The sequence below is a fragment of the Carettochelys insculpta genome, chromosome 9 (genome assembly GCF_033958435.1).
Source record: "Carettochelys insculpta isolate YL-2023 chromosome 9, ASM3395843v1, whole genome shotgun sequence".
Taxonomy (NCBI): Eukaryota; Metazoa; Chordata; order Testudines; family Carettochelyidae; genus Carettochelys; species Carettochelys insculpta.
Genome location: NC_134145.1, coordinates 48,533,771 through 48,560,464, shown reverse-complemented (window position 1 = coordinate 48,560,464; position 26,694 = coordinate 48,533,771). Strand labels below are relative to the sequence as shown.

General features: G+C 47.1%; 1 protein-coding gene across 2 annotated transcripts in view; it reads right to left on the bottom strand.

Annotated features, from left to right (window-relative positions):
* Window positions 1-223: 223 nt before the first annotated feature.
* KCNT2 (potassium sodium-activated channel subfamily T member 2) overlaps window positions 224-26,694 on the bottom strand; it is a 353,293-nt gene continuing 326,822 nt past the window's right edge. For both annotated transcript variants that reach the window (XM_075002442.1, XM_075002444.1), the window contains 2 exons: window positions 10,371-10,455; window positions 224-2,576 (listed from right to left, as the gene is read on the bottom strand). In XM_075002442.1, coding sequence (XP_074858543.1) covers window positions 2,465-2,576; window positions 10,371-10,455 — 197 coding nt within the window. In that variant the 3' untranslated portion in view covers window positions 224-2,464. The remainder of the gene's footprint in view (window positions 2,577-10,370; window positions 10,456-26,694) is intronic.

Sequence of the window (26,694 nt, the reverse complement as noted above, 5' to 3'; positions counted from 1 at the left end):
TAATTGGTGTCCCATCTCAATTAATCAGATATTCCATTCATTTTATATTACACTATCTCAAGTACTCATTAATTTTCAAGCTGCATCATTCTATATTGAAAAAGAACAAGAAGTCCTGTGGCACCTCATAGACTAATAGATATTTTGGAGCATAAGCATCTGACAAAGCAAGTCTTTGCCCACGAAAGCTTATGCTCCAAAATATCTGGTAGTCTATAAGGTGCCACAGGACTTCTTGTTGTTTTTCAATACAGAATTATGCAGCTCGAAAATTAGAGAGTATTTGAGAAAAGACCTGCTTCGTCAGGTGCTCATGCTCCAAAATATTTGTTCATCTACGAGGTGCCATAGGACATCTTGTTTTTGGAGATACAGACTAACAGGGCTATCCCTCTGATACTTGTGTATATTGAAAGTGGGCAACTAGATCAGAGATTTTTGAGAGGAAACTGAGGAGTTGGCAACTGGATATTAGTGTGAACATTTGGGGCTATTACCATCTGCATAGATGTAGGAGGCATTAGGGTCTAATATGTGCATTAGCCAAATATGTAAGTGGCCAGCCCAACATTTCACACTTGAGATTTCAAGTTAACAAACTTTTAAGATGAGCATGGCCATTTGCACCTCGGATGTCATTTTCCAGATATGGATGGAAATCCAGGCAGGCAATGCCTTTGCAGTTTGTACCACATCTAGAAGATTTTCTTCACAATCATAAGGGAATAGCATTATTCCTGTCTGTAGAGTAGGGTCTTAGACCCATTACTTTTGAAAGTGTCCTGCATTCTGGAAGGGGTGTGTGAGAGAGAAAAAAAAAGTTCTGTAAAACCAAAACACCCGTGTGCAGTTGCTTGGATTTATCCAGTGAAAGTCCTTTCAAATTGACTTTGTAGGAAGCATTTAATGTGCCTGTCCAAACTGACCTCCTTGTAAACCCAGCAGAATTAACAATTGAATACATTGTAGAGGTTGGTATTGGGCCTAAAAGTTGCTCTGTTCTAATATAAGTGGGCAAAGAGACAATGCAGGAAATGAGTTTATGAGACTGTGATTCTGGTACACGATCTTGATGGATTTTAAGAGCTACCCAAATCGGAATATTTACTATTACTAAAATACACCACTGTGGGTGCGTCTACACTAGGCACTAACTTCTAACTTAACTTCGAAGTTAGGCACTACATCAAAGTAGCCAGCAGAGAGTCTACACACCTTGTCCCTTACTTTAAAGTTAACTTCAAAGTAGGGAGCCCAGCTCTCAAGTCCTCACTCCGTTCCCAGGAATGGAGTAGTGCCTGACTTCGAAGTTTAACTTTGGAAAGTTTAACTTCGAAGTAGGGTGTGTGTAGACACTCTAATTCAAAGTTGCTTACTTCAAAGTTGTACTCTGTGTGTGTATCAATGTCTAATATTTTTCAAGTTACAACCCAGAGGCTTAGTCATTGACTCACTATCTGTATGATGAACATAACAATTAGAAGCAGCAATGAAATGCATGATGATAGATTTGTTCCAATTAGGTTGTTAATATGTAAGACAGGTTGTACCTCCCTGGTCTGGCACCCTCAGGAACTGAATGTTCCTGAACCAGGGCATTTGCAATGCCAGCTCCTTTGCAGAGCTGGTGGAAGGGGGCCAGGAGTGCAGCCCTGCAGGAATGCAACAAGTCCCATGGCCACCAGGTTGCATTCCCAGCCCTGCCACAGACTGAGGGACTCCTAGTCACCCGCCCTCTTAAACTGAGTGCCCCACCCCCAAGTGACCTCTTGGTCAAGGCTGGTAGCTCTGCTGCTGCCAGCTGTAGAGTTTGACTCATGGGCTCTGTTGCTGGCTGCAGGGCTGCTCTCCTGGCCCTCAGCAGCAAGGCTCCCAGCCATTCTGCCACTTCCTCCAAACACCCAACCCCATCCTGGCTTGGTCAATGCCAGCCACTTTGCTGATGCCAGTGGTGGGCCTATTGACCTGGTCACCAGCGAGGGGGTTCTTCAGCCACTTTGACTCTTCCCCAAGGGTCCCTCACCCCATCCCCATTCCTTTCTCTCACTCTCTGAGCTTGAACACCATAAATGAATTCTTTGTGGTGCTCTGGGAGCACAGGGAGGAGTTGCTGAGTGTGGGGCACCAGCCTTTTCCCCATGAGTGCTCTCACTGGGGAGCATCCACAGGGATGCTCTTCCACAGATGTTGTTGGACAAGACAAGTTTGAACTAGAGATTTTCATAATCATTCCATTAATGTGTGACAAAGCTTCATTTCCAAAATTACTGGAACAGGCTACAGGCATGGCATGGTGTTTAGAATACATATTTTCTCAAACTTGAATTCTTGCCAACTTATCAGATAGCATTTCTCTCTGTTCCACACAGAGCTGAACAAGATGAAACCATTCTGGTTTGATTAGATTTCAAAACAGTTACTGGAAACAATATTAAAGGAGTGTCTTATTTAGCACAATAATATATCAAAGTTGTGTTTCTTCCCGAGTGTCTTGTCCAATGGTATGGCAGAAGCTATTTTTCCTGCTGGATGCAGTGTTTGGAACATAGGCCAGCGGATCGGGTCGGATCAAGTAACTGTAAAAAAAAAAAGAAATTTTTAGAAAAAGCTTGATGCAAATTAGGATAAAAATTTGCACGCTTACCTAGCATGTTACTGTAAAGGTAATAGGGCAGCTTAATGAGATTTCCTGCATATGCAAGCCTGACCAAACTGGACACTCCAGTCTAGTTTCTCATTGCTTCATAGAACTCAGCTTGTATAGCATATCTGTAATTACCTTTGTAATTATTTTCTGCATAACATTTCATACTTTGTAAAGTTGTATGTTTTCATAAAGTGATAAAGTAAAATGTTACTTTTACTGAAGTTAATCTAACCTTCCTACAGTGTTTCTTACTGAGTATCATTGACACGTTTGCATCCCTAACCATTGGGTCATACAGCAACATTCCCATTTAATTAAGCATACCAGAAAATGATATAACTTAAGCCTGATTTAAAACACAGAGGGCTTTTAATCAGCAGTTAAACTTCATCCAGGGACTCCACTTGAAGAGGAATGCCCAGTTTTAGATTTATAATTCCATTGGAGCATAGTAATACTAGATATAGAGGAGATCAATCGATTCAAATCCATGGTGAGTCGCTGAATAGTTCAAAAGGTTAAATTAATAGGATAAGAAAACTGGCTGATGAGTTCACAACCAAGATCAAGCTGTACCATACAGTAATTTTCATCCATTTGTTGGCTTTTCGGTGGCATATTGTATGTATCATGAAGTCATGATCTCATCATGAAAAAATGAAACACCATCGAAGTTGTTAGCAACCTCAGCAGGAGACCAGGATTAAGTTCTCAGCTAAATCTGTGGAGCGAGTCCAATCAACTTCACTGGCAGATAGACTGTGACTTAATTGTAGGATAAACTGCCTTTTCTGCTGAGATGACACAATGCAAAAAATGTACACTATCAGAGATCACACTGTACGTGTTTTGTAAATAAATAGAGGTGATCAACCTTTGGGGCTGTTGATCCATACCTTTCAAGAGTCTATAGTCATACGGACAAGAAAATAGATTTGCTTGATCTCTAATGTTACTACTTTAGCTAAGACACTACGGCTGTGGCCACACTGGCCACTCATGTCAAAAATGATTTTGAAATGAGGGGCAATTTCGAAATGAGCAGGAGAGCGACTACACAGAAATTGCTTGTTTTGAAATCAACTTCGAAATTAAAAGGCATTCATTTCAAAGTTGTTATTCCACTCCTGTGTTGGGACTAACACCTCCTTTCTACGTTAATTTCGAAATGAAATGTGTGTAGCTGCTCCCTGGCCGCCACTTCAAAATGAAAAGTCCTCCACAGAGTCGGCCCCTCCCTAGAGCACAAGACACCCTGACCAGCAGCCAGAGCTCTTTGGCAGTCAGCTACAGGTGCCTTAAAGCTGAAGGAACACAGAAAACCTGTGCAGGAAGCTGAGAGTGTGCTGGCAGACGTAGGAGCATGAGGTGGCCAGTCAACACTCCCTAGCACCCCCAGAAAGCAACACCCATCTGTGGCAGGACAAATGGCTAGCAGCCAAAACCCCCAGAACCCCATGAAGCCCAGGGGTCCAGGTGGCAGGGCTCCCAGGGCTTTGGGCAGCCCCCCAAAAGGAGGGGAGCTCTCTGGCTGGAAGACGAAGTCTGGGACCTGCTGGGGGGACAAGGACATCCTGCACAGGATGGAGGGGCAGAAGAGAAATGCGGACACCACACACCTCACAAGCAACTTCGCCACAAGGGGCCACCTCCTCTGGACCCTCAACCAGGTCCGCTCCAAAGTCAAGGAGCTGCGGCAGGGATATGCCTGGGCAAGGGACTCAGCCCGGCAGTGAGGGGCAGCACCGGCCACCTGCCCCTACTTGAGGGAGCTCCACCAGCTGTTGCGACCCAGGGAGGCTGCAGCACCCGAGGAGACCCTGGACTTGGTGGAGCCAGAGGGTCAGGGCCATGACCCTCGATGTCCCTCCTGCACCGCAGGCCCCAAAGTACCTGCTGGCACCAGGGACAGTGACAGCGGGAATGAGGGACCACTGTGCATGGCCGAGCCCTCCGAGGGCCTTAGCTGGGCTACCTCTGCGCGGGCCTCCCCTGAGCCACCCGAGGAACCCCCAGGTAGGACCGGGCATTGCGTCCTCTGGTCATGGGGGGTGGGGGGAGGAGAGGCGGTCTCCGACACAGCCAGCATGTCCTGGGCATATGGCCATGGGCCAGGGACTGGGGATGGCCATCATCACTGATGGTGGGGGGCCCGCATGGGGCCATGGGCTGCCCTGAGGGCCAGAAGACTGAGAGGGCTGGGGCATCCACTCCAATGGGCGTGCATTGATGGACCCCACAGCAGACGGGCCACCCCAGAACCCCTTACCACAAGCAGGGTGTGATGGTGGTGGGGACAGGGTCACTGGCCCACGGTACTGGGGCTCATGACTGACGGGGCACCACCCTCTCCCCTTATGTCTTCACATCCTCCACATCTGCCAGCCACCCCACCTCCCTGGATGTGCCCATGAGCTCCACAGCAGCAGAAGAGGATGAGGGGGACAACGCCTCCCTGGACCGGGCACCGTGGTGGAGGACACGCAACTGCAGCTGGGCAGATGATCTGGCGGTAGCCTACATGGCTATATGGCAGGAGCAGAATCGCTTGCTGCGGGAATGGCTCTCTATGGAGAGGGCGGCCTGGGACTGGGTGGCTGGGTATCTTGACACCCTGACCCAGGCTGTCGCCAACTGCCTGGCCCAGCTGCCCACCCCATGGATGGACTTTCCTGCAGTACCCCTCTCTGTCCCAGCCCCGTCTTCCTCTCTGGTCCTCTCCTCTGTCACACCATCCCCTGCACCCCAGCCTCCCCCTCTTCACCGCCACCCCGCTCTTCCTCAGCTCCCCCATCTTCCCCAGCCCCCTCCTGCATCCCTTCCACCCCCGCCACCCTTGCTGCTATGCTCCCAGCTGACATGTCCCCGGCTGAGTGGCAGGAGCTGGCGCACTGGCTATGGCCAGGCAAGCCCTGCCTGTCTGTGGCTCCCCCACCTCCTCCCCGCGAGTCCGAGCCCCTAGATACTCCAATCCAGCCCTACCTCCCCATTCCACCTGCCCCATCCCGGCTTCGCCGTGGTCACTGGACCCTGCGTGGTTGCGGCTCCAGGGGCCATCATGGCTCCTGATCGGCCACACTGACAGAGGATTGAGGCCCCGCACCTCCCCATGTAAATAGTTTACCCCTGCACCTGCATGTAAATAGTCACATGTTCTTTGTTTTCCAAAAACAGCAGTTGAATTTATTTAACAGTTGTATGTGTCCTGCCTTGGGTGGGGATGGTGAGGGGGGTGCTGGTGGGGCGGGAGGCAGTGTTTGCGTGGAGTGAGCTAGGCCAGGTCATGGGGGCCCATTGGCAAAGGCCTCCCAGAAGGCCTCCCGCATGAGCACCCCATCCCGGTGCACCTGGTGACATGGGACTGCACCTGGTTGCTCATAGTGCAGCATGGCCTCGGCTGTTCAGTGTGCCACAAAGAGCTCCTGCTTCCTCTCCATGAAGTTATGGACAGCACAGCAGGCTCCCACGACTGCGGGCATGCTGGGCAGGCCTACCTCCAGGCGCATCAGGAGGCACCCGAAATGCGCCTTCAGATGGCTGAATGCCTGCTCCATAGTGTTCCTGGCCTGGTCGAGGCTGGCATTGAAGAGGTCCTGGCTCTCATTGGTGTGTCCCATGTAGGGGCGCATTAGCCAGGCTTGGAGGGGGTAGGCAGCATTGGCGACAATGGACAGGGGCATGGTCATGTCCCCCACCAGCAGCTCCCATGGGGGAATGTAGGTGCCCTCTGTCATCCTGCAGCCGAGCCACGAGTTCCGCCGGATGTGGCATTGTGGGCCCTGCCCAGCCAGCCCTCACAAATGTCTATGAAACATCCTCGGGCATCCACGAGGGCCTGGAGGATGACAGGGTGGTAGCCCTTTCAGTTGATGTATCATCCCCCACTGTGTGGTGGGGCCCGGATGGTGATGTGGGTGCTGTCCAATGCACTGATGCAGTTGGGGAATCCCAGCTGTTGGAAGCCGGCCATGGTAGCGTCCACGTCTCCAAGGCAGATGAGGCAGCACAGGGGGATCCTGTTGATGGTGGCGAGAACCTGTAGGGGTTAGAGGGCACAGGTGCCCGTGAGTGTGTGTTAGCATATGGGGGATGCCCCCTCCCTGGGACCCCCATCCCCAGGATGCCGCCAGGGGTGTGTGGCCCCGGATGCCTTACCTCAAGGAGGATGACCCCGTCCTTGGCTTTCCCCAACTCAAATTGGTGGCTGACCAAGCGGTTGCTGTCTGGGGTGGCCAGATTGCACACAGAGATGACTACTCATTTCTCCGGCGGGGCGTGGGCTGCATGTGGGTGTCCTGGTGGCTAAGTGCTGGTGCCAATGGCACAGCTCCATGAACGTGGCCCAAATCATCTCGAAGTTGCAGAGCCACTGGTTGTCGTCCCACTCTCCGAGGACGATGTCGTCCCACCATTCCACGCTGGTGGGGTACTGCCAGAGGCGAAGGTGGGGCTGGAACGGGGCATGCTCCAGATACACCGTGGGGGGTGGGAGCCTGCAGGAGGCTGGCCATGTGTCGGGCAGCATGTAACCTCATATGGAACACTGTCAGGATGGCCATCAGTCTGGCCATGACGTCCAGGGTGTCCCCGTCAGTGAAGTGGCACAGGTCCATGGCAGGCAGCGGTGTGGTGGCTAACCAAGGCTCTGCCGAGTGCTGTGCTAGAGGTCGCATGCCACAAGCAGCCAGGATGCTGAGCATGTGCACAGTGGTTGTGTTTAGGTGGGGCTCCTTAATAGGGCAGCTGGCCCATGTTTCAGGAAGGACTTGTCGGCCATTCGACCCTGCCCTCATCATTTCCTGCCCCGTTATTTCGACATGAAGCTGTGGCTGTGTAGCCGCTCCATTTCGAAATGATGTGGCATTTCTTCGATGTTGTGGATTGAATGTTGATCCGTGTTTTGTGTGTAGTCGCTTCCTCTCAAAGTGGCTCATTTCGAAGTGACAGATATAGACTACCCCTTTCGACATCACTTCCTAGTGTGGGCACAGCCTACATGCTAATTCCCTTCAAGTGAATAAAGATTTGGATCCAATCTTTACATGACTGATGTCATTGCCACTGTAAGGTGTTTGTCACATTAAACAAGACTCCGGTTTTAATTCAAATAATTTGCTTATTAAATGTATGAAGAAAAAAATGTTACATTTGTACACCTGCAATGTAGCCACTGATGTAATTTTTGTTCATGTTATTAATTATTCACAAAATGAATGTATTAATAAAAAAAACCTGTTTTTGCAGGAATTTTAACAGGAATTCTAAAAGGAACTGGATGGCTTCTGAGGGATTTATAACAGCATATGAAAACTTTCATATGTAGATCTGTGATTGTAAAATAAAATTAACTCTTAGACCTGATCTGTAACTCTTGCAGGCACTTGCACAACAAAATCAATGATTTTAGCTTACCTTTGTCCATAAGGTACTTGTAACCTGGTGTGCCTGCCACTGTAGGTAACTTATTTTAAACAATTTCTGGTCAAAATTAGGTTCTTTAATAGTTAGGTACCTGATCCTTCAAAAGGGCAGAGTTCCTGTCATCTCCCATTGAGTTTCATTTAGACTGCAGTTTATAATATTCAGATTCATCTGTCACTCTGCTGAAAGGTGTATCTGGGCACCAGAAGTACATTAAGTATGTGGCATATGATGTTGTCTGTTTTCCTTTTCCTCAGGGGATACTGCATGGGGGATTATATTTTTATAATATTATAGCTACACTTTGCTATGTGTTAGCCAAGCCAGGATCAAAAAGTGCACATTATTCTCAGAGTGGAAGCTGTAAGATTTGTGGTGTTTGTTTCTATAGCCAGCAGACTCAGTTTCCAGGCAAGCTGTCACTCAAAGATTCAAGTGTTATCTTTCAAATGGACAGTGTTAGAGGAGACAGCTGGTAACTGAAGTCTGTGGGCAGTGCATAATATAGGCAGGGAAGGCACTGCCTTCCCAAAACTGGGGAGGGCTGAGACCGCAGCACAGTTGCCTGGCTGTCCTGCTCCTAGGTAGCGCTAGGACCCCAGCATGGCTGCCTGGACCTCCATCTAGCAATGAATGATTGGATTGGGATGCAGCTACCCACACCTCTGGCTGCTAGGTTATTTGGGAAGGGTGATACCATGCCACCCAGTAGGACATATGGGAGACTAAGGGGCCTGGGGATGTCCAGTGGCTGTAATCTGGGGGCTTTGCTCCATGCTGGGGAGGTTGATTCCAGAAGCAGCAGATCCTGAGATGGAAGGAGCGAGTCTCAGGCTGCTGAGGGTTGGCACTTGTCTCCCCTGTAGGAGAATTCACCCCCCCTCCCAACACCTCCACTCATGCTGTACTTCTTGTCTTAGACTCCGATTTTTCCCTGTTTACAGTGGTCTTTGTTTGACTAGGTATGTTGTTGCATTTTGTCTTAATTTTTTGAGGGTGAATGGCTTCATTGCAAAGTAGCAGTCCTGGCCTCTTTAGACCATCTGAACTTTAGGGGGTCAGCTTCAGGTATAATGTCATTTTCCATATCTCAAATGTGTGTGCTGTTGTGTCTGTTTAGCAAGTGACAGATATATTATATTTTATTTAAAAAAAACAGCATAATGGTGAAAATAAAATGCCTCCTGCTCAAAAGGACAGTTTTCTTGTGGTGCTAGCAAATACTAGTTGTGACAATAAAAGTTATTACATTTTTACTGAATCTCTTCAGATGCTTATAGCTACATGTATAGTGACTTATGGACCTATACATATGCAACAGTCACCAGCAGAGATTGTAGAGCACTCTGACTCTGGTCCACCAGGAAACATGTTTAAATGTGTAGTCCCATTGATGTGAAGCACACAGTGGGTCTGGAATGCTTGGCCTCCAGTTAAATCAAACATCAACATCTTAAGGTTAAATTCTCAAGTGTTCTATCCACGATAAAAGCTTATACATGTTTCTTAGCATTACAAAATTTGTGTTAATTGGTTCTGGCCAAAAGGATCAAGCACAGAAGCAGGCAATAACAACTACATAGCCGGACTGGCAGAACATTGGCCCAAGTTTGAGGCAAACACCCACTTTCATTATTACAATTCTTAACTAAAAGATTATGTGGAATTTGTTTGGTTCTCTTTCAACAGAGTCACTTTGTGAAAATGAAGAGAGGAGTGGACTTGTCTAACCAAAATCCCAATTTTATTTAAATATAGGTCTTGTGACAGGGGTTTGGGAAATCCCTTAGCACAGACAGGGAGGATCAGGGGTATTTCAGCCCATCAAGTGACATTCTATGACAGGGATTGCTGTGTCCATTAACTTCAGTGTGCTTTGGGTGAAGACTTCATATCCTTGACGAAAATTATCTTTAAAACCACTGACTGGTATTCCTTTGAAAGACTGACTTTACAATACTTTTTATTGATGTTTGGTGCTTAACGAATAATGAGCAAGAAACAAGAGTGAGAATGTAATACATTATGAAGGTATCCCAGAGCCGTGATTTTTCTTAATTTCATTTTATCTGGCACTCCAGTTTAGAGGGAAGGGGGGCTTGTTTAAAGAAGAAAAAATTAAATAATCTGGTGTAAATTAATGAATGAGTTCGTTTATAATATTGTTGGATCTGCGCTGAAATTATGCCTCCTGAGAGGAAAATAATAGAAGCAATAAAGTGCAAAAGCTAAAAGAAATGAATTTCCGCATGAAAGAGAAAATGACACTTTGTGGCTTTCATGATTAATGCTATCAACTTACACGACATCATTCAGTTCTAGTCTTGTGTCTGGAGAAGGATTGATCAGGATGTAAGAGAGGGTGTTTTGATGATCATTCATTTCATCTAGAAGGCAAAAATACACTGGGTTTATTATTTGTAAGGAAACTGTAAGAATAATAGCTTTTGATAAATTAAACTTAACAACTCATGTTCCATCCAAATAGCTGTCAAAAGGGAACTATCAGGCTTGCTTCACAAAGTGGCCCAATAAGTTCAGCAGATTTTGTAACTGGAAAATCTACTTTCAAATTTCTTTCACTGGAAATATTTGACAGAGACTCATTTTTCTTTCCCAATAAATGATCAAAATAAAGGAACAATACCTGGTTTTGAGCAGAACTGCAGCAGAATACACTGAAGACTGTTACAATCAGGGACTTGTGCTACCACAGAAGTAGCCAAGCTGTCTGCATGTCTATTTTTGTAGCAATTTCAATTTTTAAAAAAGGGCAGCACAGAAATATTATCACACCAACCAATCACCCAAACCAGGGGATATCACAATCAAACCTAGAAGCATAATCCCCTTACTGCTAAAAAATGTAGTTCTCTATAACCATGTTTAGAAAATTCCTTTAATTTATCATCTGTTAGTAAATTGAAAGGGAAAATCCTTTGAAAGACTACAGCTGTGGCCACACTAGCCACTCATTTCGAAAACTATTTTGAAATGAGGGGCAATTTCGAAATGAGCAGGAGAGCGACTACACAGAAATAGCTCATTTTAAAATTAATATTGAAATTAAAAGGTGTTCATTTTGAAATCGTTATTCCACTCCCGCATTGGGAATAATGCCTCCTTTCCATGTTAATTTCAAAATGAAATGTGTGTAGCCGCTCCCTGGCTGCCATTTCGAAATGAAAAGCCCTCCACAGAGCTGGCCCCTCCCACCAGCAGCCAGAGCTGTCAGCTACAGGTGCCTGAAAGGTGCAGGGACACAGAAACCCCATGCAGGAAGCTGAGAGTGTGCTGGCAGATGAGGTGGCCAGACGACACTCCCTGGCACCGCCAGCAAGCGACAACCCTCCGTGGCCGGACAGATGGCTAGCAGCCAAAACCCCAGGATCCCCATGGAGCCAAGGGGTCTGGGAGGCAGGGCTCCCAGGGCTGAGGGCAGCCCCCAAAGAGGAGGGGGTGTCTCTGGCTAGAAGCCGAAGTCTGGGACTTGCTGGCTGTCTGGGGGGACGAGGACGTCCTGCTCAGGATGGAGGGGCGGAAGAGAAATGCAGAAGCCTTTGCACACCTCGCAGGCAACCTCGCCGCAAGAGGCCACCCCCTCTGGACCCCTGACCAGGTCCACTTCAAAGTGAAGGAGTTGCGGCAGGGCTATGCCCAGGCAAGGGACTCAGCCTGGAAGTCAGGAGCAGCACCAGCCATCTGCCCCTACTTGAGGGAGCTCCTCCAGCTACTGGCACCCAGGGAGGCTGCACCACCCGAAGAGACCCTGGACATGGCAGAGTTGGAGGTGCAGGGTGAGGAGCCCCAGCAGGACCCTCGATGCCCCCCCACCCCCTGTTCCTCATCTCCCCCTCCTCCCTGCCACCCCATTTTCCTCAGCTCCCCATCCTCCCCAGCCCCCCCTTCACCCCCGCCCACACTTGTAGCTCTGATCCCAGCTGACATGACCCTGGCTGAGAGGCAGGAGCTGGCGCACTGGCTGTGGCCGGGCAAGGCCTGCCCATTTGTGGCTCCCCCCCATCCTCCCCATGAGTGCAAGCCCCTAGATACCCCAGTTCAGCCCTATATCCCCATTCCACCTGCCCCATCCTGGCTCTGCCGTGGTCCCCGGACCCGAGGCGGTCGTGGCTTCAGGGGCCATCGTGGCTCCCGACCAGCCACTCTGACGGAGGATTGAGGCCCCCTGACTCCCCATGTAAATAGTTTACACCCCCCTCATGTAAATAGTCACATGTTCTTTGTTTTCAAAAAATAGCAGTTGAATTTATTTAACGGTGATATATGCCTGCCTTGAGTGGGGATGGTGAGGGGGTGCTGGTGGGGCAGGGGTTACAATGGGGAGATGGTGGAGGTTGCATGGACTGAGCCAGGCCAGGTCATGGGGGCCCCTGGGCAAAGGCCTCCTGGAGGGCCTCCCACACATGCACCCCATCCCGCTGCACCTGGTGACACAGGACCGCACCTGGCTTCTCATAGTGTGGCATGGCCTTGGCTGCCCAATGTGCTACAAAGAGCTTCTGTTTACTCTCCACGAGGCTGTGGAGTGCACAGCAGGCACCCATGACTGTGGGCATGCTGGGCAGGCCTAGCTCCAGGAGCATCAGGAGGCACCTGAAACGTGCCTTCAGATGGCCTAATGCCTGCTGCATGGTGTTCCTGGCCTGGTTGAAGCAGGCACTAAAGATGTTCTGGATCTCAGTGGTGTGTCCCCTGTAGGGGCGCATTAGCCAGGCCTGGAGTGGGTAGGCAGCATTGTCGAACGATGCACGGGGGCATAGTCACGTCCCCCACTGGCAGGTCCCATGGGGGGATGTAGGTGCCCTCTCCCTTCCCGGCCAGCCCACAATAATGTCCATTTTACATCCTTGGGCATCCACGAGGGCCTGGAGGACGATGGAGTGGTATCCCTTTCGGTTGATGTACTGTCCCCAGCTGTGTGGTGGGGCGCAGATGGCGATGTGGGTGCTGTCCAATACACTGATGGCGTTGGGGAATTCCAGCTGTTGGAGGTCGGCCATGGCATGGTCTATGTCTCCAAAGGGGATCAGGCGGTGCAGGAGGATCCTGTTGATGGTGGCAACCACCTGTAGAGGTAGAGGGCACAGGTGCCCATGAGTGTGTGGTAGCATATGGGGGACCCCCTCCCCGGAGCCCTGCTCCCTGGGACCTCCCTTGCCAGGACCCCACCATGGGTGTGTGTCCCTAGGTGCCTTAGTCCAAGGAGGATGACCCGGACAGTGGCCTTCCCCTCTCCGAATTGGTGGCCAACTGAGCAGTTGCTGTCTGGGATGGTCAGCTTCTACAAGGCGATGGCTACTCGTTTCTCCAGGGGGAGAGCAGGTTGCATGTGGGTGCCCTGGTGGGCAAGTGCTGGTGACAGCCAATGGCACAGCTCCATGAACGTGGCCCAAGTCATCTGGAAGTTGCGGAGCCACTGGTTGTTGTCCCACTCTCCGAGGATGATGTCGTCCCACCATTCCATGCTGGTGGGGTACTGCCAGAGGCAACAGCGGGGCTGGAACGGGGTGCTCTGGATGCAACATGGGGGGGCCTGCAGAAGGCTGGCCACATGTTGGGCAGCATGTAGCCTCATATGGCATGCTGTCAGGATGGCCATGATGTCCAAGGTGTCCCCATCAGTGAAGCGCTGCGGTTCTATGGCAGGCAGTGGTGTGGAGACTAACCAAGGCTCTGGTGAGTGCTGTGCTGGAGGTCGCGTGCTGCAAGCAGCCAAGGTCCTCAGCATATGCACAAGGGATGTGTTTGGGAGGGACCCTTTAAAGGGTCTTCTGGCCCATGCTCCAGGAAGGGCTCGTCGGCCATTCAACCCTGCCCTCGCTGTCTCCTGCCCCGTTGTTTCAAAATGAAGCTGTGGCTGTGCAGCTCTTCAATTTTGAAATGACAGGGCATCTTTCTGATATTGTGGATCGCAACATCGATCTGTGTTTTGTGTGTAGTGGCTTTCACAGCACTTATTTCGAAACGGCTTATTTTGAAGTGACAGATAGGAATAATCCCTTGCTACGTCACTCCCCAGTGTGGCCACAGCTTACATGTATGGGCAACGCACCTGGGTCATTAGCAGGAGGGGATGAACCTGTGACCTTAGGGGCTAAAGCCATGTGCTCTACCACATGAGCTAAAAGCCAATGGCCTCTCTACAGAGCAGAGATTTCACTCTCCCATGTCTCAATGCCTCTTGGGGTTACATATACATAATGTTGGCAAGAGGAAGATAACATGTAAGTTGATGTATTATCAAGTTACACTGGATGTCTGAAAGATGTTTTACACATAGATATACACCTCATTTTGAAGGATAAAGCACATATGTTATACATATTACATAACTGAATTGCAGCCTCCTCTGGTATGGATGCTGGCAATGAAGCAGCATTTTGAATAACAGTGCGAAAAGGAATATGTCCCCGCTACATATTGCCCCACCACTCGCCCCCCGGCGATACTGCAATTAATGCTCACACTTTCAAAAAAAAATATCATGAGTTCCTTAACATCCATATAGAATAGAAGATTCTGGATTTTAAAGTCTTGAAAGACCCATCTAGAATGAAATACTTAGTGCAGGATGAAGGGTTGCATAGAGTCCACTTGGTTTTGAGCCTGAAAATCGTAGGTGCTAACCCCACGTTCCATTTGGAGTTCAGAAGTCAAATGAACTTCAGTGCAAGACTAGCCAGTTAGGAGTCTCATGCTACTAAGGATTAGGCTTCTAATGTCAAGACGCTGAGGACTTTCATACAGTCAAACAATTATACATGGGTCTAAATCTCACTAACTTCAAGAGGGCTTGAAGGTGTGCGTAAGGGTTTTGTTGAATCTGGAGTCTCACTGAGTTGCCATACTGTGTAAAAATGAATGCTTGTGAAGAATTAAGTTTGGCAAATAGTTTGAGAACAAGTAAAGGCTTTGTGGAGTGTCTCAAATAAGAAATAAACATCTAGCTGAATAATGGCAAAATCAAACTTGAACAAAACAGATGTGTGGGTTTTTAGGGCATTAATCCTTTGACTGTCAGGGAGGTGCACAGGCTGAGAGCTGCATTCAACTTTCCACTATCCCCAATAGCTGGTGGAAGCTAGAAGTTTTATCTTCTGCTCCCAGTTGAATTATGCTTGCCCCTCACAATGGAAGCTCTGGCCTCAGTACCCCTCTCATATTACTTTGATGTGGACTCTGAGTCATTCAGATGCCATGGTGGTGAACACTGTATAGAGATCTACTGGGTTCCCACTTAAATAGTTACAGCAAGTTTAGAAAACAGAGGCCGTGTCTACTCTAACCCAAAACTTTGAAATGGCTATTACTAATGAAGTGCTGAAATACATATTCAGCGCCTCATTAGCATATGGGCAGCCGCAGCACTTCAAAATTGCTGTGGCTTGCTGCCATGTGGCTTGTCCAGATGGAGGTCCTTTTCAACAGGACCCCGGGAACTTTGAAATCCCCTTATTCCTATCTGCTGATCAGAATAAAGGGATTTGAAGTTGAATATGTATTTTAGTGCTTCATTAGTAATCTTTGAAATGGCCATTTGCATGGCTATTTCGAAGTTTTGGGCTAGTGTAGACATAGCCACTGTTTTTTAACTGAATCATAATGACAGGGAATATCTCAGGAATTGGTAAAAACATTTCCAACCAGTGGAATATCTGATGACTAAAGACTTAACACAAAGATACACCATACATCAACTACAGATGATTAGGAACTCTATAGTTGGCCTCCTAAGTGGAACAGACACAAAACAACTCCTTGCACCCTCTTTTAGTTTACTATGTTAGCTCTCCATACTGAATACAACCAACTCTCACCATGCAAATTAATATTTACATAATCACCTGAAAATAACTTCCTCTTCATTTGCCTCCCAAGTTCTGACAGCAGGACTCTGTTTTTTTTCAGTTTTACAACTTAACTTAGTGACTGGTTCTGTGTATCAGAGAGGTAGCCGTGTTAGTCTGTATCTTTGAGAACAACAAGAAGTCCTGTGACACCTTATAGACTAACAGATATTTTGGAGCATAAGCTTTCGTGTGCAAATACCCGCTTCATCAGATGCATGAATCGGGGGGGGGGGCATTCCAGAGGGGTATTTAAAGAGTGGGATCCCAGTAAAAGGGAGAGCCAGAGCTGACAAGGTCTATTCGGTCAATGTGGAAATGGCCCATTGTCAGTAATATGTCTCAAAAGAGAAAAAAAACAAGTCAGATCAGACAGGGGGATATGGCTCATTGTCAGAGTCTAATGTGGAGATGTTAACACCCACGGCAGAGAAGCTGCTTTTGTAAGGGAATTCAGGTACCCGAACACCACTGTTCTTAATGGGAGACTATCTTCCCCGCTCTTCAGATTTCAATTTGAGATTAACTTTTTCCTTGCTTATGTTGGTAAAAACATGTATTCCCTAGTGTGCAAAATTACCTAGCTGGTTTCAGATCTTAGACTTCTTCAGTTTTAGAGTAGGAGAAATTAACTTAACCATATGGATGAGAAATATTGTTTCCCTTAATGTGAAATGTCAGAAAGCAGACAGAGATACAAGCTGATTGCTGGCTATTGAAATGTTTCTTAAACGATCTCCCCTCTTCCCACCCCCGTCCATGACTTCATTTTCTATATTTGCCACTCTTACTATACCCTTTTCTACAACATAAATTGCCTTTTTAATTGAAGTGTCTTTTTTGAAGCATATGTGTATGCTACTTTGACAGGACACAGAGACATAGACTATCAATTAATTTAAAAAACAGTTGACTTCATTGGTGAATGCTGTTATATATAAAATCATGGAAAGGAGAGTTGCTCATTATTTTTTAATATTTTTTATAATCCAAGTCACATATGATGACTGCAACAAATGAGCTTGAGACATGTTCTATCCAAAAAGCCCATTTTTTCTCCTAATTGTCGCACATATCCCTCTAGTATCTGTTAGATCACTATCTCTAGTTTTTTTTATATGTATTCTAAATAGTGCTGCAAATGGAATGAATTTGCATTTACAAGACACAGAGATAAGGAAAGCTTGCTGCACGATGAATTCACTCTTGTTCCCCTTATATGAAAAAGTCTTAGTCTCTGGCAAAGTTCATAGGTCACACATGGAGTGTGCTCTGCAATATGATGTTTTTATACCACTATAATTATATATATTTAGAAAACAATATAGTGTGGATGCAGTTATTAATAGAATGAGTCTTAAAATATATCAGTTTAAATTTAGGTGGGTAATGATCTGTAGCGTTATGGCAGATTTGTAGTTTTGCTGTAGCCCTGTTGGTCTTCTTGGTGAGTGAGAAGTTGGAGAAGAGCTTTGATAAGGTTGTTTCTTTCATGAACAGAAGATGATCCCATAAAACACATTAATTAACTCACCTTGTCTCTCTAATGTGGGAGGATGTTGTTTGAGTCCTACACAAGCAGGAAATTAACACTTAAAGAAAGGGTATTTTTGTCTTCTTCTGGCTGTTTGAAAGAATAGGGCTACAAACGGGTTCCTGTCCAGATCTTATTGGGCAGCAAGATGTGTTGTGAGAGAGCTAAACCAGGCATGGGGAGGGAGTTCATAGAATCATACCATCCTAGGGCTGAAAGACACCTCGGAAGGATATTGAGTCCAGCCCCCTACCCAAAGCAGGATCAATCCTAGCTAAACCATCCCAGCCAGGACTTTGTCAAGAGAGGACTGATAAACCTCTAGTAATGGAGATTCCACCACATCTGTAGGTAACCCATTCCAGTGCTTCACCACCCTCCTACTGAAATAGTTTTTCCAAATATCCAACTAAGACCTCCCACACTGTAACTTGAGACTATTGCTCCTTGTTCTGCTGTCTGTCTGTCACTACTGAAAACAGCCGCTCTCCATCCTCTTTAGAGACCCCTCCTTCAGGAAGTTGAAGGCTGCTATGAAATTACCATTTACTCTTCTCTTCTGCAAACTAAATAAGACCAAATCACACAACCTCTTCTCATAGGTCATGTGCTCCGTCCCCCTAAGCATTTTGGTTGCTCTCCATTGGACCCTCTCCAGTGCATTTATATCCTTTTTATACTGGGGGGCCATAACTGGACACAGTTCCCCAGATGTGGCCTCAGCAGTGCCAAATAAATGGGATTAATAACTGCTATAGATCTGCTGGCAATGCTTCTCCTAATACATCCCAATATACCATGAGCCTTCTTGGCTACAGGGGCTCACTGTTGAAACACACCCATCCTGTCATCCAGTGTATTCTCCAGGTTCTTTTCTGCTGCACTGATATTTAGCCGGTTGATTCCATGCTTCTAACAATGCTTGGGTTTCTTCTGTCCCAAGTGCAGGATTCTGCGCTTATCCTTGTTGAACATCATCAGATTTCTTTTGGCCCAATCCTTCAATTTGTTTAGGTCACTCTGGACCCTATCTCTATCCAGCAACATATGTTCCTCTTCCCCAGATGAGTGTGATCTGCAAATTTGCTGAATGTGCAATCCATTCCCATATCCAGGTCTTTAATAAAGATGTTGAACAATACTGGCCCTAGAACCAATCCTTGTGGCACTCCCCTTGAAACCAACTGCCAACCAAGCATTGAGCCGTTCATCACTACCCACTGGGCCCCACCATCTAAACAGCTTTCTATCCACCTCACAGTCCATTTATCCTATGCATCCATCCTTAATTTGTCGGCAAGAGTATTGTGGGAAACTGTATCAAAAGCTTTGCTAAAGTTAAGGTTTCTTATATCCATTGACTTCCTCACATTCACAAAGCTAATTACCTCACCATGGCCATGTCTACACTAGCCAAAAACTTCAAAATGGCCATGCAAATGGCCATTTTGAAGTTTACTAATGAAGCGCTGAAATACATATTCAGCACCTCATTAGCATGTGGGCGGCCGTGGCACTTCGAAATTGACGCGGCTCACCACCGCGTGGCTCGTCCAGACAAGGCTCCTTTTCGAAAGGACCCTGGTTACTTCAAAGTCTCCTTATTCCTATCTGTTCATAGGAATAAGGGGACTTCAAAGTAGGCGGGGTCCTTTCGAAAAGGAGCCCCGTCTGGATGAGCTGTGCGGCGGCGAGCAGCGTCAATTTCCAAGTGCCGCGGCCGCCGGCATGCTAATGAGATGCTGAATATGTATTTCAGTGCTTCATTAGTAAACTTTGAAATGGCCATTTGCATGGCCATTTCCAAGTTTTTGGCTAGTGTAGACGTAGCCGATAGAAGCTAATCAGGCTGGTCAAGCAGGACTTGCCCTTGATGAATCTATGTTGACTACTCCTGATCACTTTCCTCTTTTCCAAGTGCTTCAAAATGGATTCATTGAGGATCCCCTCTATGATTTTTCCAGAAACTGAGGTAATAACAACTTTATAGCTCCCTGGATTGTCTATCTTTACTTTTTTGAAGATGGGCACTATATTTGCCTTTTTCCAACAATCTGGGATCTTTCACAATCTTCAAGAATTTTCAAAGATCATGGTCAAAGGCTCTGCAATGACTTTGCCAACTCCTTCAATACCCTTGTATGCATTAAATCCAGACCCATGTATTTGTGTATGTCTGGCTTTTCTAAACAGCTCTTAACCTGTTCTTTCCCTACCAAGGACTGCCCATCTCCTTCCTGTACTGCATTGCCTAGTACAGTAGTTTGGGAGTCCATGTCCTGCTGGTTGCTCAGCATGGAGTGGTAGGTATCATGGCAACTTCAAAACTGAAGGTTGGCTATCACTCCAAATGCTCTTCAGCTTGGACCACAGTGAAGCTTTTGGAGCTTATCAGTGTGTGGGAAAAGGAGTTTCAGCTTGGATTTGAGACGGAGGAGGGACAGCTCGGTGGTTTGAACATTGGCCTGCTAAACCTAGGGTTGTGAGCTCAATCCTTGAGGGGCCATTTTGGGATCTGAGGCAAACAGATTAAAAAAAAATCTGTCAGGGTTGGTGATAGGTCTTACTGTGATGGCAAGGGCCTGGACTTCATGACTTCTCAAGGTCCCTTCCAGTTCTGTGAGATAAATGGGTAACATGAAGCTGGACAAGGATGTGGGACTCACAGTGGGGCCATCTGGTGGGACAGGCAGCCAGGAACTGTTATCAGATCCCAAGATGAATTGCTAGTTTCAGAAGCTGCTTGACGGAGAACTGGAAGCAGGTGATGAGACAAAGGGTAAGAGACCCTGGCTTGTGGACCACAGAGGTGTGGGGAGGGCAGAGAAAGATGGGAGTGTTTCTGTGAGTTGCACATGGCAAGGTATGGGTAGACATTCTGTCCAAGTAAGGTGTTGATACACACCAAGATGTCAAGGGAATCCTACAGAGAGCTGGCTCTGAAAATTGCCTCAGGCATTTACTGATTTTTTCTTTCCCAGGTTCCAAGGCAGTGCAGCCATATTTGCTTCCTCAAAGACACTCCCATTCCGTTCTCAAATCAGTCGTGCAGGGACCAAAACTGTACATAATTGAGCGGCATAAGGAGCAAGGCACCAGCCACTAGCATCCACAAGTCGAGCCCTGGTTTCTCTACTTACCTTCCACAGTGATATTAACAAGAGCGACAACTACCTTTGGAAAAGTGCGGCGTACTTAGAAGGATTTCTATGCATACCCAATGCACAGGCCATGACTGTATATTCTTGTGTCCCGATGCACACATTTCATTCCCCCAGTCCCCACCTCCCCACAGTCTCCATATTTTCAGCAGCTGCAGAGATGTATATCTTGCAAGGAGCAGAGGGGAAAAGTGGATGAATATGTTGGAAAAGATGATTATAAGTCAAGGATTTCAATTTTATGCAGTTCAACAATTCCTCTTTTGATTCTATATTACAGATGAAACCTTGAGAATTCAGAAAACTTCTGCTGACAAATTGTGTCAAATAAGGAGGGGCTCCAAACGCAACATGGAGGATCTCATGAGGGAGGTTATAAAGCACTCCTCAACTGAACCCCAAAAAGAGGAGGAGTGATGGATGAAAGGCAGGATAGAAAACACCCTACTGAGCACATGATCAAGGTCATAGAGGAGCAAGGAGAGATGCTGAGCTGTTTAATCAAGTAGTAAAAAGAGCAGACCCAGCCTCATCCTCCCTCGCAGCACATATACAATTCTTTATCCAGAAACCCCTCCTTCCCCATGCCCATACACTCCTTTTCACTACCTGGGAAACCTCAGTTTTCACTGCACTCACTCCCTCTCACAAACTTTGTCTATGAAAGCTGAACATAGTCACCATTGTGAGGGTTTACTCTAACTCCCCCTTACCAGCAAACATGGATCCTCAGGTTTATTTCAATGTGATTTGTCTTGATCAATAAAGACAAACTTTTTAATGGTGCAATTACTTTAGTTTCAGTTCCACAACCCATAGCAATCACTCAGGTGCTAGGAACAGGCTGTTAAAGTGCTTTCTTTTATGGAAAGCTGTTACACTGGATGTTGAAGGGAACGCATCATGGATGTGAATCCAAAAGAGAGAGATTGTAGTGGTCCACATTGTCAAAGTGACTCCTCACAGCCTTTGTGTGCTTCTGACTATGCTAGTATCTGCCCACCTCAACTCTATGGCTAGGGTTGCCCTAGCCTATGCACATTACCCTACGGACATAGCCATAGCACATTGCCCTATGGCAAATATGGGACACCGGCCTCCAGGGTTGGGGGTAGGGCTACTGTCCCATGTCAGGGGTCCTTGACAATGGGGGGTCCTGCTCCAGGGTGAGGCACCAGGGATGAAGGGGAATGGAGGACAGGTAGTACAGAACCCCCTTGTGGGGGTGTTCTAAAGCCTACCAGCAGGGGGAACCAGGGAGTGAAGCAGGACCTGCCTCCCTGAGGCATGGGAGCCTGGGGAATGAGGCAGCCAACCTGTGGAGGGCCTCCCTGGCAGTAGGAGTTGCCTCCCTTAAGCATAAGGCACCAGGGAATGAGGCAGCTACCCCAGTGTGGAGTTCACTGGCAATGGGGTCTGACACCATGGGGTGCCAGGGAATGGGGAGCTGCCCCACAGAGGAGCTTCTCTTCAGCAGGAGCTGCTGCTACTAGGTGCAGAACTCCAGGGAACAGGGCAGCCAACCGAGGAGCTCCCTGGCAGGAGAGGCTGCCACCCCAAAACATAAGGTCCCAGGCAACAGGAGCCCCACAAAATATGAGACAATTTGCCCATTTTCTTAAAAAAGTTGGGACAACTGTGAGACAGCTTAAATAAGGGACTGTCCAGGAAAAAAGAGACAGAAGTTCTCCCTATCCCCAGCCAAGTGATATGCCTCAGCACTCCATCCCAAGCAAACATTTCACTCTTATAGTCACAGAGATTATGCTAAGTACAACAAACAGCTCGAACTATGGAGACAAGATCTTTCATGAGATCTAGCCTGCCCCAGAGACATCTCCATGCCCCTTTCAATCCACTAGCCTGCAGAATCAACTCAGAAGGTAGTTAAAATGCTTCTTACTGCAGTCCTGGGCTACGTCTACACGTGAAGCCAACATCGAAATAGGCTATTTCGATGAATAACGTCTACACGTCCCCCAGGGCTGGCAACGTCGATGTTCAACTTCGACGTTGCGCGGCACCACATCGAAATAGGCACTGCGAGGGTACGTCTACACGCCAAAGTAGCACACATCGAAATAAGGGTGCCAGGCACAGCTGCAGACAGGGTCACAGGGCGGACTCAACAGCAAGCCGCTCCCTTAAAGGGCCCCTCCCAGACACAGTTGCACTAAACAACACAAGATACACAGAGCTGACAACTGGTTGCAGACCCTGTGCCTGCAGCATGGATCCTCAGCTGCCGCAGCAGCAGCCAGAAGCCCTGGGCTAAGGGCTGCTGCCCACGGTGACCATAGAGCCCCGCAGGGGCTGGAGAGAGAGCATCTCTCAACCCCCCAGCTGATGGCCGCCATGGAGGACCCGGCAATTTCGACGTTGCGGGACGCGGATCGTCTACACGGTCCCTACTTCGACGTTGAACGTCGAAGTAGGGCGCTATTCCGATCCCCTCATGAGGTTAGCGACTTCGACGTCTCGCCGCCTAACGTCGAAGTTAACTGCGAAATAGCGCCCGACGCGTGTAGCCGCGACAGGCGCTATTTCGAAGTTAGTGCCGCTACTTCGAAGTAGCGTGCACGTGTAGACACAGCTCTGGTGAGCTATGGAAGGTTTCATGAGCCATGGCTGTAAGAGAGAAGCTGGGTCTCCCTGGATCACTATGGGTATTTCTGCACTCCTCCCTGTGGCCTGGGAATAAAGTTCCCACCTGCAATTTTCTGTATAGGTCAGTGTTCCTGAAGATGTGTGCATCACCTACCTTTCCAGACCACCCAGCATTTATGTCTGTGAAATGCACAGGACGAGCCATAGCACCTGCACCATCATTGAGAAATATCCCTTCCTATTGATGTACTCTGTCACAAGGTGGTGTGGAGCTAAAATTGGAACGTGTGTGCCCTCTACTGTCCCTGCACACTATTAGAAAAGCCCAGCTCTGCAAAGCGAGCTGCTTCGTCATGCACATTTCCAAGAGTCTCAGTCCTGTGCAGCAGAATGCAATTTATTGCCTTTCACCCTTTTAGTCATGCAGCCCCAGTGCTGAATTTCCCCTCTCCAGACTTATTTGTAACACACTGTCAACAACCAGGAGTCGCCAACTTCCACACTGCCATCGCCACATGCTTCTCTACCAAGACAGTAGTTCTCATTCTGATGTCCTCTCACAGCAGTTCAGGGGACAGCTCAGCACAAAGATGCAGGAAGTTTGTTTTATGCACCCAAAGTTCTGTAGCCACTTGTCTTCATCCCATAGCTGCATGGCACTGCAATCCCACCACTCTGTGATGGTTTCCCTAGCCCAAAAGTGACACTCTGACACTAGCTCACTCTGTCAATGAGAACAAGAAGTCCTGTGGCACCTTAAAGACTAACAGATATTTTGGAGCATAAGCCTGAGTGGGCAAAAACCTGCTTCATTTTGTTGTTTTTGAAGACACAGACTACCTCAGCTACCTCTCTCTCAACGAGGGAGCTAAAAATGTAGCCTTAGTCTGTTGACAGATGGAGCCAATTTGTAGACATTTTGGTAAATTTTTCTTTTTTTTGGTGACTTCTGTGTGTTGATGTTACTTTTGTTGCAAAAACTGCAGTATGGATGTAGGCTTAGTTCTTAAAATGTACTTTAAAATATTTCATTAGTGTGTTGCTCAAGACTATACATCACATCTCAAAAACAAGATCCTCCCTCTTCCCTGAGCTGCCGTCGGGCATACAGCACCAGTTTACCAGTACTGTATAGGGCCCCATACAGCCTAAGGATGTCACTGGGCTGAAGTCTCTACTAGATCCCAAATTTTAGTTTAACCTTGTTGAAAGTTAGACAGTTACAAGGTCCTACTGACACCTTTAATATTGAAAAGAGAAGTGGTTCTTCTTTCTTATCCAAGTAGAGTGAACTTATGAGGGAACAGATCATGGGTCGAAACTGCTTTTGAGAAGCAGCCATGTAGCAAAGCAACTGGACAGAAAATGGACTCCTAAAAAGGGGAGGTTTGGGTTTTTGCTTGATTTTGAGCAAGTGAAGGACAGACCTTGGACCAGGAGGTAGAGAAGGGCTTAGAGAATGGGACCAGGCACTCCTCTCTTTTTCTCAAGGCCCAGGCCTAGGTCTTCCAGCAGTGGGTGGGAGAAACCTTGTCTCTTTTTTCCTGGATTAAAGCTCTAATCTTCGAGAGAGAGAGAGAACGCAAGACAGCTAGAGTCATGAAGAGTCATGGTTTTGTTTTAAACTTTCATTATGACAGAAAGTGAGATGTTTTGGTTTAATGGAAGGAGTAAACTACTTACAAAGCCTCCACTTACATGAAGCAGGATAAGATATCCTGTATAGGAATGGAATCTAGGAGAGTTTCAGCTTGTGAAGTTTTCTCCTAGTGGCTCTGTTGGGAGCCAGGGTTTATTTTGGGAACACGTTAGAAGCCAAGAGCCATTTGTACAAAGGCCTTATGATTCCACAGCAGTTGTGTGGTCTATTGAACCTCACTCTGGCTCTAGTAACTGCTTGTACTCAATGCTCCACCTGGAAACTCTAGTTACTACTGACTCTCTATTAATTATCATATCAGTTGGGTTTCCTTAGCGTGTGAGCGGTCTGTGCCAAAGTTAGTGCACTGTCAGAAAAATCCTGTTTGTGTAGTATCCAAGCCTTCCTCAGAAAGTAGAGATCCAGTTTCTAAAGGCTGCACACAGTGAAAGGCCAAGGAATAAGGGTTATTATCCCTGCTACTGGGACAGAGACACATCTGCATTTAGTTTTTCTTTCTTCTGTCTTTGGGCATGTATGCGGGGGTGGGTCAATGATGTTAGATTGGGCGTGTTTTGTGTGCATGTGTGTGTTTATGTGTATAAGTGGAGCTATAACATTACTGAAGCCTTGCTTAACATTCTGGTCATTTATTTCCCAGTCTCCAAAAAGACTCATTTTCTAACTGGAAGGGACAGTATGCTTACCAGTTATGATCAGGGTCAGAAACTGCCAACACCTGTAGAAGTAGCCTCATTTGGATGACAAGTTGTCAAGTTTGTACCTTGAGGAACATCAGTCATTCTATATTCTAACAAACAAGATTTATCATTGTTTAGTAATAATATGCCCAGCTGTCTTGTAATGTTGGCTGTGTACATGCAGGAAAGATGGAGGGAAAATTAAATACATGGTAGCAATTTTGATCAAGGCAGACAATGCTTTTCATTTCAGAAATCAGTATCCAATGGATTTTCCCAAAATGCCAATGTCATTTTCACAGCATCATACAGAATACTCCCAGATGTGTGTCTGCTAGTTTTCTCCCAGCACAGAAAAATCTACACACAGGTTGGATTTTCCACCAAACTGCAATTTAAAAGTAACTGAAGTAGCAAAAGAAACTTCCTTTTTTCTCCCTTCTCTCCCCTAATTTGTGGCTGCAGTATTATGGCAAAAACACATATTCTTTCATTAATATCTCTTTATATTTTTCCTACAGACAAGCCTGAGCCAAAGGCCTAGATACAAACTTCTCAAAACTTCCCTTCTGAGAACATATTGGCTATGGTTACACTACAGCGATCTGTCGACAGAAGTCACTGTCAGAACAGATTTCCCAACAAAACTTCCGTCAATATAATGCAGCCACACACAAAAGCAAATTGGAGGAGTGCTCTGCTCTGTCGACAGAGTGGCCAGACTACCTGGCCACTCTCTTGACAAAACGGGCACCCAGAAGCACAGCAGACAGGGCTGCCCACTGTTTTGCACACCCTGTCTATTGAGAGAAGGCCCCCAGAGCATCCATGCAGCTCTTTTGTCAACAGAACCTGTCAACAAAAGGCACTATTCCTCATCTGGGAGAGGCAGCAGGTTGTTGGCAGAAGTGCCGACTTTTGTAAACATCCTGTGGACAAAACACATTTTATGTGTAGACGTTCCACTAGTTTTGTTGGCAAAATGGGAGTTTTAAGGGCAAAACTCACTTATGTAACTGTAGCCCTTATGTAAAATTGTTACTGTCTCACTCAACAGACCTGCTTGGGCTAGATTAGCAGCCATGTCTGCTTTTCCTTATCAAGTGTTCTGTTTTA